The sequence below is a fragment of the Sturnus vulgaris genome, chromosome W (genome assembly GCF_052056855.1).
Source record: "Sturnus vulgaris isolate bStuVul1 chromosome W, bStuVul1.hap1, whole genome shotgun sequence".
Taxonomy (NCBI): domain Eukaryota; kingdom Metazoa; phylum Chordata; class Aves; order Passeriformes; family Sturnidae; genus Sturnus; species Sturnus vulgaris.
In genome coordinates this window covers 72,520,417-72,538,522 of record NC_142282.1, presented here as the reverse complement: position 1 = coordinate 72,538,522, position 18,106 = coordinate 72,520,417, and the positions used below count along the sequence as shown (strand labels likewise).

Genomic DNA, 18,106 nt, shown 5'->3' with positions numbered 1-18,106 from the left:
CGGGGAGCAAACCTGGGAGGGCACCCATGGAGGGTAGCACAGGTAAACCTGGGAGGGCACCCATGGAGGGTAGCACAGGTAAAACGGGGCACCCAGAGAGGGTTGAAAAGGTAAAGCCGCGAAGGGGCCCCGGCAAATGGGATGACGATCCCATAATACCCCCGGAGAGTCCCTTGGGGTGAATGCTGAGGTCTTGGGAAAGATTGTATATTCACCCAGAAGTAACTATGGAAATGATGGTAAAATATTGTTATTTTGTGTGGCCAGAGTATAAGTTGGCAAGGGGACTTATATGGCTACTTATGGAACAGATAAAATTCATTTGTGTCGAATTTTGTGAAGGTATTTAGAGGAAAGTGGTGAGGATTGGAATGTTTTTCAGCACCTTCCCCCGTCTTGTCCTCCAGTGTTGCTAGCTGACCCAGAGCCAGCTGCAGGTCGTCTGTATCCTCAACTTTCAGAGCAAGGGGATCAGGGAAATGTTATTCCTACAGCCCCACCTGAAAAGGATAATGGTGTAGGGGGAGGGGAGCAGCATGTTGTATCACCCCCCAGAACTAGAAGAGGAACTCAGTTTAGGGCATCAGAAGCCCCCCAAGAGACAGGGGTACACCAGATGCCACTCCGTCAAGTTCCTTTGGGGGGTCAAGGGGGAGGATTTGGGTTTGTAATTGTACCACTCACTACCCAGGATATAAGAGGGTTGAAAAAAAGAATTACCCCCATATTTGGATGATCCCATAGGGGTGGGGGAAAAGATAGAGGAATATTTGGGAAATGCGGATTATACATGGAAGGATTGGGATTTTCTTTTGGGAATTTTGTTTGAGTCATCAGAGAAACGAATGATTTTGCTGAAAGCTCGGCAGCTGTGGGAGGATGAACATCCACAAGCAGCAGGGGGGGCTGGACCCAATGCACCTACGGTGGGTGATGCCATCCCCCAGGCAGACCCCCAGTGGGACCCAAATAACCAGGCCAGTCTGGCTCACCGTGATTGCCGTGCTTATTTGATCAGGGCAATCAAGTCTGCGGCTCCCAGAACTAACAACATAGCTAAGGCTATGTCGTTAGAACAGGAGAAACAGGAAAGCCCTCATTGGTTGGAGAGGATTAGGGATGCCTTGAGGAAGCACGGGGGGATGGATCCTGAAGGGCCAGCCTTCAACACATTGCTTAAAGTACAATTTGTTACTAAAGCCTGGCCTGATATACGGAAGGGGTACAAAAAGATAAAAAGTGGCAAAATAAGCCTCTAAAGGAATTGGTTAGAAAACCGCAGCAGATATGTGTAAGAAGGGATGAGGAAAAGGCAGAAGCTAAAGCAAAGATGATGGCAGAGTTTTTGCAGCCCCAGAGGAATAAACCGCAGGGTCCAAGGGGTCCCCAGGGACAGAGGGGACGGGGTCGGTCACAAGGAAGTGGCAAAAGGATTCCCTCCTCGGCAGGGGACAGCCGACCCAAACAGCGGCTGGGGAAGAACCAGTGTGCTGTCTGCAGGGCAGAAGGGCATTGGAAAAACGAGTGTCTGCAAAAACAACTGGACCCTCAGGAGGAGGAAGTCCAGAGAATAATAGAAATGGATTGTTAGGGGTGTCAGGGGCTCCTATTATACCAAGGACCCACCACTCAGGAGCCCTTGATAACTTTTAAGGTGGGTCCGGATCGAGAGGAGGTGTGTTTTTTGGTAGACACGGGGGCCTCTCGGTCCACCTTAAATTTTATACCTAAGGGGGGGAAATTGTCAAAAAGATCCTTGGTTATTCAAGGAGTAAGCGGGAAGGATGAGCGAGTGCATTTTATTCAACCGCTGTTAATAGATGTGGGGGACAGATTTGAACTGCATGAATTCTTGTTTGTTCCTAATTGTGATTGTAATTTACTGGGAAGAGATTTGATGGCTAGAATGGGAATGCAAATTAGCATTGTAAGAAGTGACACGGAGTCCGAAACTGTGATATCTTTGTGTAAAATGTCTGAAAAGGCTTATGCTAAAATAAATCCGGAAGTATGGGCAGCTCCAGGGAAATATGGGAAACTGGACATAGAGCCTCTCCAAATTACTTTGAAGCAACCAGGACAAGTGGTGTCTAAAAAGCAATACCCTCTTTCAAGGGAGGGAAAGAAGGGGTTACAGCCTGTTATTGAGTCCCTGCTAAAAGCAGGTCTTTTAGAGCCGTGTATGTCTCCCTATAACACTCCTATCCTGCCGGTTAAAAAACCAGATGGAACCTACAGAATGGTGCAGGATTTAAGAATAATAAATGAGATTGTCAAACCAAGGCATCCCACAGTTCCAGATCCATACACAATCCTAAATCAAATCCCTTCTTCACATCAGTATTATTCTGTACTGGATTTGAAGGATGCTTTCTGGGGGTGTCCAATCACAGAAGATAGTAAACAGTATTTTGCTTTTGAGTGGGAACAGGAGGAAGGAGGGAAAATGATAAAACAACAATTGACATGGACAGTACTCCCTCAAGGATATACAGAGTCACCAGTTCTGTTTGGGCAAGCTTTGCAGAAAATATTAAGAGAGTTTACTCCACCCTTAGGAGTCAAGTTGTTGCAGTATGTAGATGATTTGCTCTTATCAGGGGAACAGGAAAAGGTGGTTGAAGAGGCTACTGTAAAGCTGCTTAATTTTCTTGCAAAAAAGGGACTTAGAGTATCCAAAAAGAAAGCACAGTTGGTAGAAAAGAAGGTCAAATATTTGGGACACATTCTGTCCTAAGGGTTACGGTGTATTAATCCAGAAAGGATACAAGGGATTTTACAGGTACCATTACCCCAGACTAAAAAGGAGTTACGGCAGTTTTTAGGGTTGGTGGGGTACTGTAGAGCATGGATCGAGGAATTTTCTGTGGTGGCCAGACCTTTATATAACTTTTTAACTCAAAACAGTCCTAATGTTGTGGTATGGACACCAGAAGGAGAAAAAAGCTTTAAGAAATTAAAAGACAAATTGGTTAAGGCCCCAGTCTTGGCTCTTCCAGAGACAGAAAAAGAATTTCAGCTATATGTGGATGTCAAACAGGGTCATGCTAAAGGAATTTTGGTGCAAGAGCATAGGGGAACACGGAGGCCTGTTGCCTGTTTTTCTAAGTTGTTAGACCCGGTGCCAGAGGCTGGCCCCATCGTCTGCAGAACTGTGCAGCCACAGCTCTGATGGTGGCTGAGGCCCGAAAGCTGACAAGGGGAGGGTATCTCATTGTTAAAGTCCCACATCAGATTAAAGCTTTGTTAACTGAGAGAGCCTCTAAGTGGATGACGAGTGCTCGATTATTACAGTATGAATCTTGTTTAATGGAACAGGAGGATTTAGAATTTAAAGGTGGGGAAATTTTTAATCCAGCCTCTTATTTAAATGGCCCTGGAGAAAAGGGGGGCCAGAAAGAAATCCATGATTGTATCCAGGTTATAGACCTCCAGACACGGGCTAGGGAAGATCTACGGGATATTCCCTGGCCTGAGGGAGAGAATGTGTTCATTGATGGGTCCTCCAAGGTGGTAGAAGGGAAACCATTTACAGGATACTCTATCGTGAATGGGAAGCAATTAAGGGAAGGGGGGAGGTTACCACACACCTGATCAGCTCAGACAGCAGAGCTGTACGCGCTTGTGAGAGCCTGTGAATTATACCAGGACAAGACAGTAAATATATTTACTGATTCTAAATATGCATATGGGGTAATACATGCATTTAGAAAACTATGGGAAGAAAGAGGTTTATTAAGCTGCAAAGGAAAGACATTAGCTCACGAGAACTTAATCTCTCGCCTATTGGAGGCAGTGAATTTACCAAAAAAGGTGGCGATAATCCACATTAAGGGGCATCAGGCAGGATGGTCGGAGGAGGCAATAGGAAACCGACTGGCTGATGAAGAAGCTCTCAAAGCTGCATTGTTGCCAGAAGTCTCTAAGATCCTGCCTTTGCTCCCAGTAACTGCACCGCTGCCAGAGAAACTCTCTTTTCCACCAGAGGAACTTGAGATAATTAAAAAAAGTGGGGCAGAGAAAAGAGAAAATAATTGGTTTACAAGGGATGGTAAGCAGTGGATACCAAAAGCTCTAGCCTTACAATTGTTAAAAGAACTTAATGAAGGGAGTCATTGGGGCTCCCGAGGACTGGCAGAAGCCTTCCTCAAAATGAACACTGCTGTTGGTCTCTTTAGCCTGGCAAAGCGAGCCACTGAAGGCTGTTTGACTTGTGCTAAAACCAACAACAAAGTTACAAAGAAACTGGCCAGGGGAGGGAGGAGTTGGGCAGTACGTCCCTTCCATAGAGGCCAGGTGGATTATTTTAATGAAATGCCTCGAGTGGCAAGATTTAAATATCTTCTGGTAATAGTATGTCAATTAACCGGGTGGCCAGAAGCATTTCCAACTGTGTCAGCAACTACAGGATCAGTTGTTAAAATATTTTTGGAACAAAAAAAATTCCAAGATAAGAGATGGTGGAAGTGATAGATTCAGATAGGGAAACTCATTTTACAGGAAAAATTCTTCAAGGAGTTATGAGTGCTTTAGGAATACGGTGGAACCTCCATACCCCCTGGCACCCACAAAGTTCGGGCCAGGTTGAGAGGATGAATGGAGAAATAAAGAAACATCTCCTGAAGCTGGTAATAGAAACTAAGATGCCGTAGGTATGGCTCCTGCCCCCGGCTTTAGCAAGGATAAGAGCCAGACCCAGGGAAGATATTCAATTATCTCCCTTTGAATTGATCTTTGGAATTCCTTAGCCTTGTAATTCTCAGCCGAGTGGGGGGATAAAGATAAGTGATGTGTATTTAAAACAATATATGGCTCGGATACTGTCTCTTGTGAAATCTCTTCGACAGGAAGCTCAGTTGGCACAGACCCTGCCTTTGGACTTTGCTGTTCACAACATCCAACCGGGAGACTGGGTCCTAGTTAAGGAGTGGGAAGAAGCACCACTGGTGGCCAAGTGGCGTGGACCTTTCCAGGTGTTACTGACCACAGAAACAGCCATCAAGACAGCTGAACATGGGTGGACCCATCACACTCGGGTCAAGGTCTCTGCAGCCCCAGAGATTTGGACATCTCAACTGGAGGAGAAGGACGGGAAGCCGCGACTGACACTCCGCAGGAGTGGACTGGAGCAGCAGCCAGTGCGTCGACATCGGGGGAAGCCTCGTGTGCCCACCCACAGAGTGCCTGCTGAAATAGTTTGTGTGGGCATCCCTCCTCTCAGATCTCCAGGCATTGGGGGCCAACCCTTGCTGTCATTGTTTTCTTTATGTTAAGCTGTTTCTGTGCCTTCACTCGCCACAAGTGGTGTGAAAAACAACGTGAAAGTAAAAATTAAGTTAGGAAATTAGATTACACAATCAGAATGTTTCTCTTAATAATGTTACCTTTATATTATCAGTTAGGTTGGAGCCAAAAATGGGAAAATAATTGTTTTGACCTTAGGAGAAAAAGTAGCAAAAACCTTTATGGGAATGGGACATGTTTTCTTGGCTACCTGGTGGACTATGGGTTAAACAACTACTTTTTTTCCTCTTATGTGCTGTAGCAACTCTAATATTTTTACCATGCATGATCCCTTGCTTAGTACAACTTATTCAACATGTGATCAAAGGGATGCAGGTAATAGCCACGCCTACTGATCCAGAGATGGTTACAAAAGAAATTGATGTCACTCCAAATAATTACAAAACCAAAAAGAACTCAGAAACAAGAAATTAAGTCAATGATAGCTAAAGTTTGTAAAGACAATTATTAAACAAATAAAAGAGGAGGGATTGAGAGGAATGTTAAATTTGTCTTTACAAATGAGTTGTGGATCAGCCTATAGATAAGGCTAGCACTGAGAGATAAAAGAAACAATGGGATGGATTCCACTGATTGATGAATGGAAAGAGATATTTGCCTTTACAAACAAAGTGTAGGGCTGCTGATAAATGAAATTGGATATCGAAAGATGAAAGAAGCAACGGGGGGAAAACTATGAATTCTATAAGAATTAAAAATTAAAAGGGAGGGTTATACATTAGAGGGGAATTTCAGGTATCAGGCGTTCCGGGAAGTCTGTGCCTCTCAAGTACCTAAGCCAATGGGGAAAGAGAGAGGGAAATGCGGCCGGGAAAATAGGATAAAAAGGAGGCTGCGTCCTCCGAAAATTTGAGAGATCCCAGGGGAATGTCCCATGGCCTCTCCCTTTATTCGAATAAAGCAAAAAGGACTCCTCTGTCTCCTTTTTGGACATAAACCTCTGGTGTTTGTGGATTAATTTTCCTGACATATTTGACCTTCTTTTCTACTAACTGTGCTTTCTTTTTGGATACTCTAAGTCCCTTTTTTGCAAGAAAATTAAGCAGCTTTACAGTAGCCTCTTCAACCACCTTTTCCTGTTCCCCTGATAAGAGCAAATCATTTACATACTGCAACAACTTGACTCCTAAGGGTGGAGTAAACTCTCTTAATATTTTCTGCAAAGCTTGCCCAAACAGAACTGGTGACTCTGTATATCCTTGAGGGAGTACTGTCCATGGCAATTGTTATTTTATCATTTTTCCTCCTTCCTCCTGTTCCCACTCAAAAGCAAAATATTGTTTACTACCTTCTGTGATTGGACACCCCCAGAAAGCATCCTTCAAATCCAGTACAGAATAATACTGATGTGAAGAAGGGATTTGACTTAGGATTGTGTATGGATCTGGAACTGTGGGATGCCTTGGTTTGACAATATCATTTATTATTCTTGTTATAAATGAGAGACAAAAGTCTCGATATTCAGCAAAATTTTTAAATTGCTTTATTTGATATAGAAAGAGCAAGCAGCGCGCTGGGGAACGCGAGGGGTCACCGCCCACTCCACACTCCACCGAACCTTGGTTTGCAGTCCCTTTTTATACTGTGGTTTCTCGTTGTAATCAATAATTTTTTTTTTTTTGCTGTCATAATTTTGCTAGGTAAGCAGTAGTGGTCGAATAAACATCCTTACACAAATTCACAAAGCCTTTGGGTGATAATCAGTCACAGATAGCCATCCGGTCCTTGTAGATGACCACCAGAGAAGTCCTGGAAGTCTCGTCCTTGAGATAGGCAGCACTGATCAGACAAAGGCAGGAAGGGCTTTTTGGGAAGTTCGATTTCGCAAGCTGGTAGCCGATACAACTTATTTGAAAAACATAACATAATGTAATGTAACATAATATAACATAACAAGGTGATTTTAAACAGAATTATTTAATCATATAATTTCCTTTATCTAGTGTCCATGCTTCACTTCAGAGCTTAGCATTCTGTTTTATGCAAACCCCAATGCTTTTGTGATTAACACGAATCTTTTATCAATTGTCACAGGCCTATCCAGCCAGGCTACCGGACCGGATGCCTCCGCCATGCCCAACCTAACAGTCCCATCACGTCTCCGGAAGCGCTTGCCGGACTACAGCGGAAGTGGGGCGGGGCATAGCCTTTTGGTCCTAACCCCCGGTGAAGATGGTGAGTGCTAGGGCTTGGGTGCGGTAATATCTGTCATCATCCGCCGTTGTGCTGGGCTCTGGTGAGGCCGTGGGCCTCGTCTGGGGCGCGGGGCGGCCCTGCGCCGTGCTGTGGCCGGGCTCGGAGGTGGGGCTGCGCTGCGGGGAGACGAGGCTGGGACCTGAGCCTGAAGGCCTGGCAGCCAGCCCCGTTCCTGGCCTGAGTGGGGGCGTGGGACATCTTGTCCTAGGCGAAGAGGCAGCGATGGGGTATAGGGCTGTGCTACCGCGGGATCTTCTTCGAAGTCCCCTCTGTGCTTGCTGCGGGCCTGGCCGGGAAAGTGCTCTTCCTAGGGATTAGGAAGCCTTTCAGATAACGTAGCAAGAGGGAGTTTGATAGCCAAAGCCTCTTGGGAGTGTATGGTTAATCTATGAAAATAAATACCTTTCCTGAGGAAAAAGCAGTTTACTGTTTATCACCGATAAATTTAAGGGAGATGAGAAAGGGGTTGGAGATAAGCACTCGGTGACTTAATTTTATTTCAGCACTGGGCAGGGGGATAGGAATGGCAAAGAGAAGTGTAAGAAACTGATTTCTTAAAATGGAGGATACCTATAAAAGAAACTGAGTCGGTGTTTCAGAGTTCAGTGTGCCTCTGCCATGTTTATTCGACTTTGTGAATTTGACTGTTTTTTAGAGAAGCCTGTGTTTTGAGTTACATGACTTTTGAGTGATAGTGATATTTACAATGTGCAATGTCTTGAAATATTTCTCAGACGAAGGGTACATCATCATTTGGTAAGCGACGAAATAAGACACACACCTTGTGTCGTCGGTGTGGGTCCAAGGCGTACCATCTGCAGAAATCTACCTGTGGGAAATGTGGTTACCCTGCTAAGCGTAAGAGAAACTGTAAGTAACAGAGTTGAGTTTAAAAACCTGTAGTTTTTTGTCATCTTCAATAATCTGGCTTTTTTCCAGCCAAGAAAGAATACTTTCTCATCTTGCAGTGTTAGGAGCTTTTTTGAAATTAATACTGATTTAACTATATTTCAGCTAACGTGCAGTATTACCGCATAATAATTTACTTAATTTATAATTGTTTTTTTCTTCTGTCAAATTGAATAGTTGTGCTATTCAAACATACCGTGCAACTAATTATTTGGTGTAGATGAGTAACAGTAATTTCTGTGTTCTAGATAACTGGAGTGCAAAGGCTAAAAGACGCAACACCACTGGTACTGGTCGCATGAGGCACCTCAAAAGGGTCTACCGTCGATTCAGGTACGACATTTTATTACAGACTAGTGTAATCTGATATCTTCAATGGATTTCACTGAGTTATAAAACTCATCATTCAAAGTTAACACTTATTTAGTATGCTTGATGAGGTATGGTGTTTCTCTTAAAATATATTGTGTAAATAGATGATGTCATATATTCAAAAGAATATACTGCCAATTATAAAAAGCTCATTAATTGTTAAAACATAGGATGCATAGCAAACTGATGTTTCTGTTAATTGTAGATAATACAGAACACAGAGGTTATTGTAATAAAGCACTCACATTTGAAGAGGTATACTTTGTGTAGCATTACATCTTTTTGGGAGTCTGAAATTGATGGTTGCACTGAAGTTGGATTTTTCTAAGAAACAGTTCTTGAAATGCGTTCCAATCCTTTCTTGCCCACAAAAAAAAGGCTTTAAACACTTCAGTGGTTGCTCTTTAATTTGGAGTTCAATTAGCAAGTAACATCTGATTCTGAGTTACAGGTTTCTAAAATGTGTTATAAAGCTTTGTTGTACTTAAAAGGTACTGTACTGTTAAACTTGCTAAGAATTTCTTTTTGTATGACCTCCATCTTCTAAAGCACAGCTCTGTAACTTTTGGCCTGATACACCAGAAAGACGGATGAAAAAACCCAAGCAATTCAAGAGTCTTTTCTTAAAAATGTAGATTAGATTTAATAGTGAAAAGTAAGTCTTTTAAGTCCCAGAACTTGGTGTATTTGAGGGATCCATTCATCTGGGTTTTTGGTAAGCAGTCTTTCCCAAAACCATCCAGAAAATACCTTACAATGTGCAACTGCAGCCTGATTTCCGAGAGTGGTTGAAGTAGAAATGTCACCTCCAAAGCAAACTTGAGGTCAATTTCTGTAAGCAATTAGCACTTCAGTGCTAACAAATGTGAAATCTTTTGCTGAGCTGCTTAGTAGGAACATAAAGTAAGGCACGCCTTCAGTGGATGTGCTGTATCGGATTCAGTCTTGCAGTGTTTACTCAGTTAATGAAATCTTCCTGTTTGAAGAAGTCATTTACTTCAGCAGAAGAGAGAGAAAAACATATTGCTTATTCCAAACAGTTTGTGAAGTATGTTTCTTAAGAAAAATCTCTGAACATATGAACTCCATAGTGATTTCAGTGCATTACTGAGAGAAGCTGAAAAAAGCTGGTGAACCTGATTTGAAACATTGCTTCTTGGAAAATAACTTGGAGCAAAAGTCAACCTTTCAAAAAATAATAACCATATTTCTACTTGTAGGAATGGATTCCGTGAGGGAACCACGCCAAAGCCCAAGCGAGCAGCTGTTGCAGCCTCCAGTTTGTCATAAAGATACATGTATTTGTTAAAATAAATTGTCTTATCCAGAAAATGTCATTTTTTGTACATGTTTAATTTCAGTGAAACATGGTATATTGTGTCTGGCTGGCTGAGCTGGAATTTGTTTCACCACACAGCCCTCCCAGTGCTGTGCTTTGCATTGGGAGCTGGAAAGGTGCTGGCAACACACCAGTGTTTTGGCTTCCGCTGAGCAGCACTGGCACAGCATCGGTGCTGTCTCCCCAACATCCTCCCCCCCCATCAAGGGGCTGGGAGTGGACGAGATCCTGGGAGGGGACACAACCAGGCCGGCTGACCCAAATTGACCAAAGGGATATTCAATACCATGTGACATCAGCTCAGATATAAAAGCTAAGGGAGGGAGGAGGAACGGGGGTATTCATTACTTTACAGTGTTTGCCTTCCAGAGCAACCGCTCTGCGTGCTGAAGCCCTGCTTCCCAGGAAGTGTCTCAACATCACTCGCCAATGGAAAGTAGAGAATAAACCTTTTTTTTCTTTTTGCTCATGTGTGCACAAACTTTTGCTTTTGCTTTAGTAAACTGCCTTAACCTACAAGTTGTTTTCCATTTTATTTTCCCTCCCCTGTCCAGCTGGGGAGTGATAGAGCAGCTTTGTGGGCACCTGGTGCCCAGCCAAGATCAACCCACTACAGTCCTTTTTTGGTGCACAACGTGTGGGGTGAGACAAGTGCAGTTAAATTTATATAAATATATAAATCATGCTATAGTAAATAGTAGTTATCAAGTAGCAAGCTCCTGTGGGGGACATGGAGTTTGTCAGCTGCACTCATCTCTATTTTGCTGAGTTTGGGAACATGTTAACACAATGGCTTTACACTTTTCCCTTACACTGACAGCCTTGTTATGCTGGGGGAACTGTCTTTTGTGGACAGTGAGGGAATACACTTCCCTCTGCCTGCCTGAGATTGATGTGAAGGCTTTTATAATGCAGCCTCCTGTGGTCATTGCTCATCCTTATGTAAGCTACTTAATACTGTTAATGATATTAGCTAATACTGTTGGTACACTATGGAGTTCATGGAATCTGGTGTCATCATGGTGTAAGAGAAAACAAACTTTAGGTGAGGAGATATTGAAATCTGCTCTGAGGCATCTAGGTCCTGAGTGGGAGGGTGGGTGGAAGGATTTGGGCAGGCTCCTGCCAACCTGGGGCAGATATCACCTCCCATTACCTGGCACTTTACACCTGAACAGGTAATCAACCCTGACAAACTGACCTGTCAACTGATAGAAGGGTGCCCTGCCTACCCCACTGAAAACCAGCAGCTTCTAGCCCTGTACTGGGGTCTGGCCTGTGCCTACTGAGTCACAGTTCAGTACTCCCAGAGGACTGTAGTTGAGGCAGGAACCCAAACTGCATTTGAGGATAATAACACCTGAAATAGGGACCCAAAGAACAACTACAGTAATTGCCCCAGTAGTGAAAAAGAAAAAATGGACAAGGCGAACTACAGGACCATATCATCGATTAGAAAGGGAGGAAGAAGAGAAGGGTCAGTGGAGGAGTGGAGCTTTCAGCACTGTGTATTCAATACCAGTCACGTCACTGCTGGGGGGAGTAGTTCCTGTAGGGAAAAATGACACGGCCGGAAACAGAAATTGGCAATTTTTGACTGGCTCGCTGCAGCTAAGGGGCCTGCGGACGCCAGCACCCTACACTCCGCCGTTTGTCCTCTCTCTTCCGGTCCTTCCAGGACGTTTTTGCAGGACAAGGGGCTAAGGAGAGACGGCGGCGGGGCCGATATCGAGTCGAGCCGAGCCAAAAAAGGAGTCCAGCGGGGTGTTAGGAAGAGACAGCGAAGCAGCAGAATCGACCCACACACACCCCCAGCACAGCGGACCGGTGGTAGCGGCGGTGCAGGAACCTGGTGCCGAACTGAAATCAACGGAAGGAGAGTCGACCCGGCTTGGACGACCGAGCTTCTGGGGGGTTTGTTTAGTTGTTGTCTATTCGGTTTGGTTTTTTTTTTTTTGTTTTTTTTTTGTTTTTTTGTTTGTTTTGTTGTTTTCTGTTTTTTGGTTTTTGTTTTGTTTTTTTTTTTTTTAATTTTGTTGGGTTTTGTTTTGTTTTGTTTTTTGGGGGGGGTTGTTTGTTTTTTTTTATTTCAGTTTTGTTTTGTTTTTTTTCGGGCGGCGGTGGGGGGGAGGGCGTTAGACCGCAGAACTCTTGGCCTTATTGCCTTTGTTCTCGAGGGGCCTAGGCCTACGTGGTGGTCTAGTATGGGAACAGCAGTTATCTTGGTTTTTTTCCCGGAGGGTTGTCAGGAAAATTAATCCACAAACACCAGAGGTTTATGTCCAAAAAGGAGACAGAGGAGTCCTTTTTGCTTTATTCGAATAAAGGGAGAGGCCATGGGACATTCCCCTGGGATCTCTCAAATTTTTGGAGGATGCAGCCTCCTTTTTATCCTATTTTCCCGGCCGCATTTCCCTCTCTCTTTCCCCATTGGCTGAGGTACTTGAGAGGCACAGACTTCCCGGAACGCCTGATACCTGAAATTCCCCTCTAATGTATAACCCTCCCTTTTAATTTTTAATTCTTACAGAATTCATAGTTTTCCCCCCGTTGCTTCTTTCATCTTTCGATATCCAATTTCATTTATCAGCAGCCCTACAGTTTCTTTGTAAAGGCAAATATCACTTTCCATTCATCAATCAGTGGAATCCATCCCATTGTTTCTTTTATCTCTCAGTGCTAGCCTTATCTACAGGCTGATCCACAGCTCATTTGTAAAGACAAATTCAACATTCCTCTCAATCCCTCCTCTTTTATTTTTTTAATAATTGTCTTTACAAACTTTAGCTATCATTGACTTAATTTCTTGTTCCTGAGTTCTTTTTGGTTTTGTAATTATTTGGAGTGACATCAATTTCTGTCTTTTTGTAACCATCTCTGGATCAGTAGGCGTGGCTATTACCTGCATCCCTTTGATCACATGTTGAATAAGTTGTACTAAGCAAGGGATCATGCATGGTAAAAAGATTAGAGTTGCTACAGAACATAAGAGGAAAAAAAGTAGTTGTTTAACCCATAGTCCACCTGGTAGCCAAGAAAACATGTCCCATTCCCATCCTTTTCATGTTTGGACTGGAACATGAGCTAATTTTCTTATTTCTTTTGCTATTTGCTTCACCACCTTTCCATTGTCATCTATTTGCAAACAGCAGTTCGAGTCATTAAATTTGCCACACACTCTCCCTTCTTCTGCTAATAAATAGTCTAATACCATCCGGTGTTGAAATATTGCATTTCTCATCTGAGTAGACTGGTCAGCAAGAAGGTCAAGAGCTGTAGCTGTCTGGTTACTTACTATTTCAAAGACAGCTTGTAAACTAATTATCCGGTTTAGATTATAAATGGGTTCTCTGGCACCTGATATGAATTCATTAGGATTCCAAGTGGCTGGTCTGTAGTGTTGTATGATTCGTTCAGGTGGCCATTCATCTTCACCCCATCTTTGGGTGCTTCCTCCAGCCAGGGATACATCAATTGACCGCTTTTCTCTAATTAGATCATCATATACCTTGATTCCTAAGTGATTTCCCTGAACCTGTGGTAGCAGAAAGAACAGTGGTCTGATATACCCCACATAACATATTCCTGACCAGTTTGGGGGTAACCTGCGATATGCATGTTGGCCACAAATCCAGTAATGCCCCTTTAAAGCCCAGGTCCCATTGGCAAAGGGACCTTCCCAATTTTCATGGTCAATTGGAGAGTCAAAATACAGCTTACTTCCTGGGCCCAGTGGTCCCCCAACAATGGTTGCCCCACCATAAGAATCACAGTAGTTGCATTTCCAAGCTCCCACATGAGGTTTCCACCTGCAGTTACATCCCAGATCTGTTTTGTTAGATTTGGACCAGAACCTATTAAAAAGGGTTCGAGTTCCATTTCGATGTTGCCATTTCCACTGGTAGTCATGAATAACATGTGTGCTACTTGTGGAATTATCGCGGGGACAGCTTAAAAATAAGGGGTCAAAAAACTTATCCTTCCCCACTGCTTTACAGCCTTTTAAATCTTTCTGGTAATTATGGTAGGAGCACTTTACCCAGCTACCATTTGTGAGCTTAACATGCGTTTGATTCCATCTGCCTTGATATCTGGAACAATCATAAGGAAGGCAGTTGGGGGTCCAACAATCTAAACCCAAAGATAAAGTCCAGTCACAAACGCTTTTTCCCATGTATATGCTTCCTGTTCTATTTAGACAGTAAGTGCCTCTTTCAGAAGAATGAAGCCACCATGGACTTCCTTCTTCATCCCAAAATCCTGTTCCATTACGGACCTCACTCAGGGTGCTAATCCACCATTTAGGTTCAACTGGGCTGGCCACCCATGGCCAGTTTTCAGATCCCCCTGGCCCTCCACAGACCCAACAATTGCTAAGGTTAAAGGTTTTTGCTACTTCTTCTCCTAAGGTCAAAAAATTATTTTCCCATTCTTGGCCCCAACCTAACTGATAATATAATGGTAAGATTATTAAGAGAAACATTCTGATTGTGTAATCTAATTTCCTAACTTAATTTTTACTTTCACGTTGTCTTTCACACCACCTGTGGCGAGTGAAGGCACAGAAACAGCTTAACATAAAGAAAACAATGACAGCAAGGGTTGGCCCCCAGTGACTGGAGATCTGAGAGGAGGGATGCCCACACAGACTATTTCAGCAGGCACTCTGTGGGTGGGCACACGAGTCTTCCCCCGATGTCGACGCCCTGGCTACTGCTCCAGTCCACTCCTGCCGAGTGTCAGTCGCGGCTTCCCGTCCTTCTCCTCCAGCTGAGATGTCCAAATCTCTGGGGCTGCAGAGACCTTGACCCGAGTGTGATGGGTCCAGCCGTGTTCAGCTGTCCTGACGGCTGTTTCTGTGGTCAGTAACACCTGGAAAGGTCCACGCCACTTCGCCACCAGTGGTGCTTCTTCCCACTCCTTAACCAGGACCCAGTGTCCCGGTTGGATGTTGTGAACAGCAAAGTCCAAAGGCAGGGTCTGTGCCAGCTGAGCTTCCTGTCGAAGAGATTTCACAAGAGACAGGAGACAGCATCCGAGCCACATATTGTTTTAAATACACATCACTTATCTCTATCCCCCCACTAGGCTGAGAATTACAAGGGTAAGGAATTCCAAACATCAATTCAAAGGGAGATAATTGAATATCTCCCCTGGGTCTGGCTCTTATCCTTGCTAAAGCCAGGGGCAGGAGCCGTACCCATGGCATTTTAGTTTCTATCACCAGCTTCAGGAGATGTTTCTTTATTTCTTCATTCATCCTCTCAACCTGACCCGAACTCTGTGGGTGCCAGGGGGTATGGAGGTTCCACTGTATCCCTAAAGCAGTCATAACTCCTTGAAGAATTTTTCCTGTAAAATGAGTTCCCCTATCTGAATCTATTGCTTCCACCATCCCATATCTTGGAATTTTTTTGTTCCAAAAATATTTTAACAATTGATCCTGTAGTTGCTGACACAGTTGGAAATGCTTCTGGCCACCCGGTTAATTGACATACTATTACCAGAAGATATTTAAATCTTGCCACTCGAGGCATTTCATTAAAATCCACCTGGCATCTCTGGAAGGGACGTACTGCCCAACGCCTCTCTCCCCTGGCCAGTTTCTTTGTAACTTTGTTGTTGGTTTTAGCACAAGTCAAACAGCCTTCAGTGGCTCGCTTTGCCAGGCTAAAGAGACCAACAGCAGTGTTCATTTTGAGGAAGGCTTCTGCCAGTCCTCGGGAGCCCCAATGTCTCCTTTCATGAAGTTGTTTTAACAATTGTAGGGCTAGAGCTTTTGGTATCCACTGCTTACTATCCCTTGTAAACCAATTATTTTCTCTTTCCTCTGCCCCACTCTTTTTAAGTATTTCAAGTTCTTCTGGTGGAAAAGAGAGTTTCTCTGGCAGCAGTGCAGTTACTGGGAGCATAGGCAGGATCTTAGAGACTTCTGGCAACAATGCAGCTTTGCGAGCTTCTTCATCAGCCAGTCGGTTTCCTATTGCCTCCTCCGACCATGCTGCCTGATGCCCCTTAATGTGGATTATCGCCACCTTTTTTGGTAAATTCACTGCCTATAATAGGCGAGAGATTAAGTTCTCGTGAGCTAACGTCTTTCCTCTGCAGCTTAATAAACCTCTTTCTTCCCATAGTTTTCCAAATGCATGTATTACCCCATATGCATAGTTAGAATCAGTAAAGATATTTACTGTCTTGTCCTGGTATAATTCACAGGCTCTCACAAGCGCCTACAGCTCTGCTGTCTGAGCTGACCAGGTGGCTGGTAACCTCCCCCCTTCCTTTAATTGCTTCCCATTCACGATAGAGTATCCTGTAAATCGTTTCCCTTCTACCACCTTGGAGGACCCATCAACGAACACATTCTCTCCCTCAGGCCAGGGAATATCTCGTAGATCTTCCCTAGCCCGTGTCTGGAGGTCTATAACCTGGATACAATCATGGATTTCTTCCTGGCCCCCCTTTTCTCCAGGGCCATTTAAATAAGAGGCTGGATTAAAATTTTCTCCACTTTTAAATGCTAAATCCTCCTGTTCCATTAAACAAGATTCATACTGTAATAATCGAGCACTCGTCATCCACTTAGAGGCTCTCTCAGTTAGCAAAGCTTTAATCTGATGTGGGACTTGAACAATGAGATACCCTCCCCTTGTCAGCTTTCGGGCCTCAGCCACCATGAGAGCTGTGGCTGCACAGTTCTGCAGACAATGGGGCCAGCCTCTGGCCACCGGGTCTAACAGCTTAGAAAAACAGGCAACAGGCCTCCGTGTTCCCCCATGCTCTTGCACCAAAATTCCTTTAGCATGACCCTGTTTGACATCCACATATAGCTGAAATTCCTTTTCTGCATCTGGAAGAGCCAAGACTGGGGCCTTAACCAATTTGTCTTTTAATTTCTTAAAGCTTTTCTCTCCTTCTGGTGTCCATACCACGACATTAGGACTGTTTTGAGTTAAAAAGTTATATAAAGGTCTGGCCACCACAGAAAAATCCTCGATCCATGCTTTACAGTACCCCACCAAGCCTAAAAACTGCTGTAACTTCTTTTTAGTCTGGGGTAATGTGTTGGTTTGAAAGTAAAACCAGTGCGAGACTCCAAGTCAGTAATACAATTTAATAGGAGAAAAGAGAAAAAAAAGATAAAATACATACAATAATATAAAAGAAACAACCACCAACACAGTCAGAAATACAACCTGACACCCTGTCAGTCAGGGTGTTGGTAGCAGTCCGTATAAATGGTGGCTGCAGTCCTTCTGGATGACAGATGTGGTTCTGTTGAAGCAGTGCTCCTGTAGAAGGTGCAGTTTTCCTCCGAAGATCCAGCGATGATGTGGAAAAAAAGGTCCGACTTTCCTCTGGGATCCAGTAGAAAGGTCTGCCCTCGGGTCCCAAACCCCAGTTTTTTATCTAGGTAGGAAAGGCTTGGTTCCTGCCCCTGGTTGGGGCATCTCCCAATGGGGTGATGTAATCTTATCAGTCACACAATAGGACTTAATGGCCCATTAACGGAATATATCTTCTGGAGGAAGGATGGGTTGTGAATAGATAACGATGATCATCCCCCCATCTTATCAGATGGCACATCAGCAGAGGATATCTCCCACAGAGATAAGGATCACCACCCCTCCCACATTTTAACAGATGGTGATAGAATACACATTTTTGCATTGTACCCCAGGACAGGTAATGGTACCTGTAAAATCCCTTGTATCCTTTCTGGATCAATACACCGTAACCCTTCAGACAGAATGTGTCCCAAATATTTGACCTTCTTTTCTACTAACTGTGCTTTCTTTTTGGATACTCTAAGTCCCTTTTTTGCAAGAAAATTAAGCAGCTTTACAGTAGCCTCTTCAACCACCTTTTCCTGTTCCCCTGATAAGACCAAATCATTTACATACTGCAACAACTTGACTCCTAAGGGTGGAGTAAACTCTCTTAATATTTTCTGTAAAGCTTGCCCAAACAGAACTGGTGACTCTG

At 43.9% G+C, this 18,106-nt stretch overlaps 1 protein-coding gene and 1 non-coding gene across 2 annotated transcripts; both read left to right on the top strand.

Moving 5' to 3' along the window:
* The first annotated feature begins 7,343 nt into the window (after window positions 1-7,343).
* LOC148220415 (large ribosomal subunit protein eL37) lies at window positions 7,344-10,118 on the top strand. Its single transcript, XM_088155549.1, has 4 exons — window positions 7,344-7,479; window positions 8,235-8,370; window positions 8,658-8,742; window positions 10,002-10,118. The coding sequence occupies exons 1-4, from the start codon at window positions 7,477-7,479 to the stop codon at window positions 10,069-10,071; spliced, it is 294 nt and encodes a 97-aa protein (XP_088011675.1). The 5' UTR covers window positions 7,344-7,476; the 3' UTR covers window positions 10,072-10,118.
* Window positions 9,820-9,900, top strand: LOC148220416 (small nucleolar RNA SNORD72). The gene has a single exon (XR_015799181.1). It is a non-coding gene; the product is annotated as a small nucleolar RNA SNORD72 (small nucleolar RNA).
* Window positions 10,119-18,106: the final 7,988 nt, after the last annotated feature.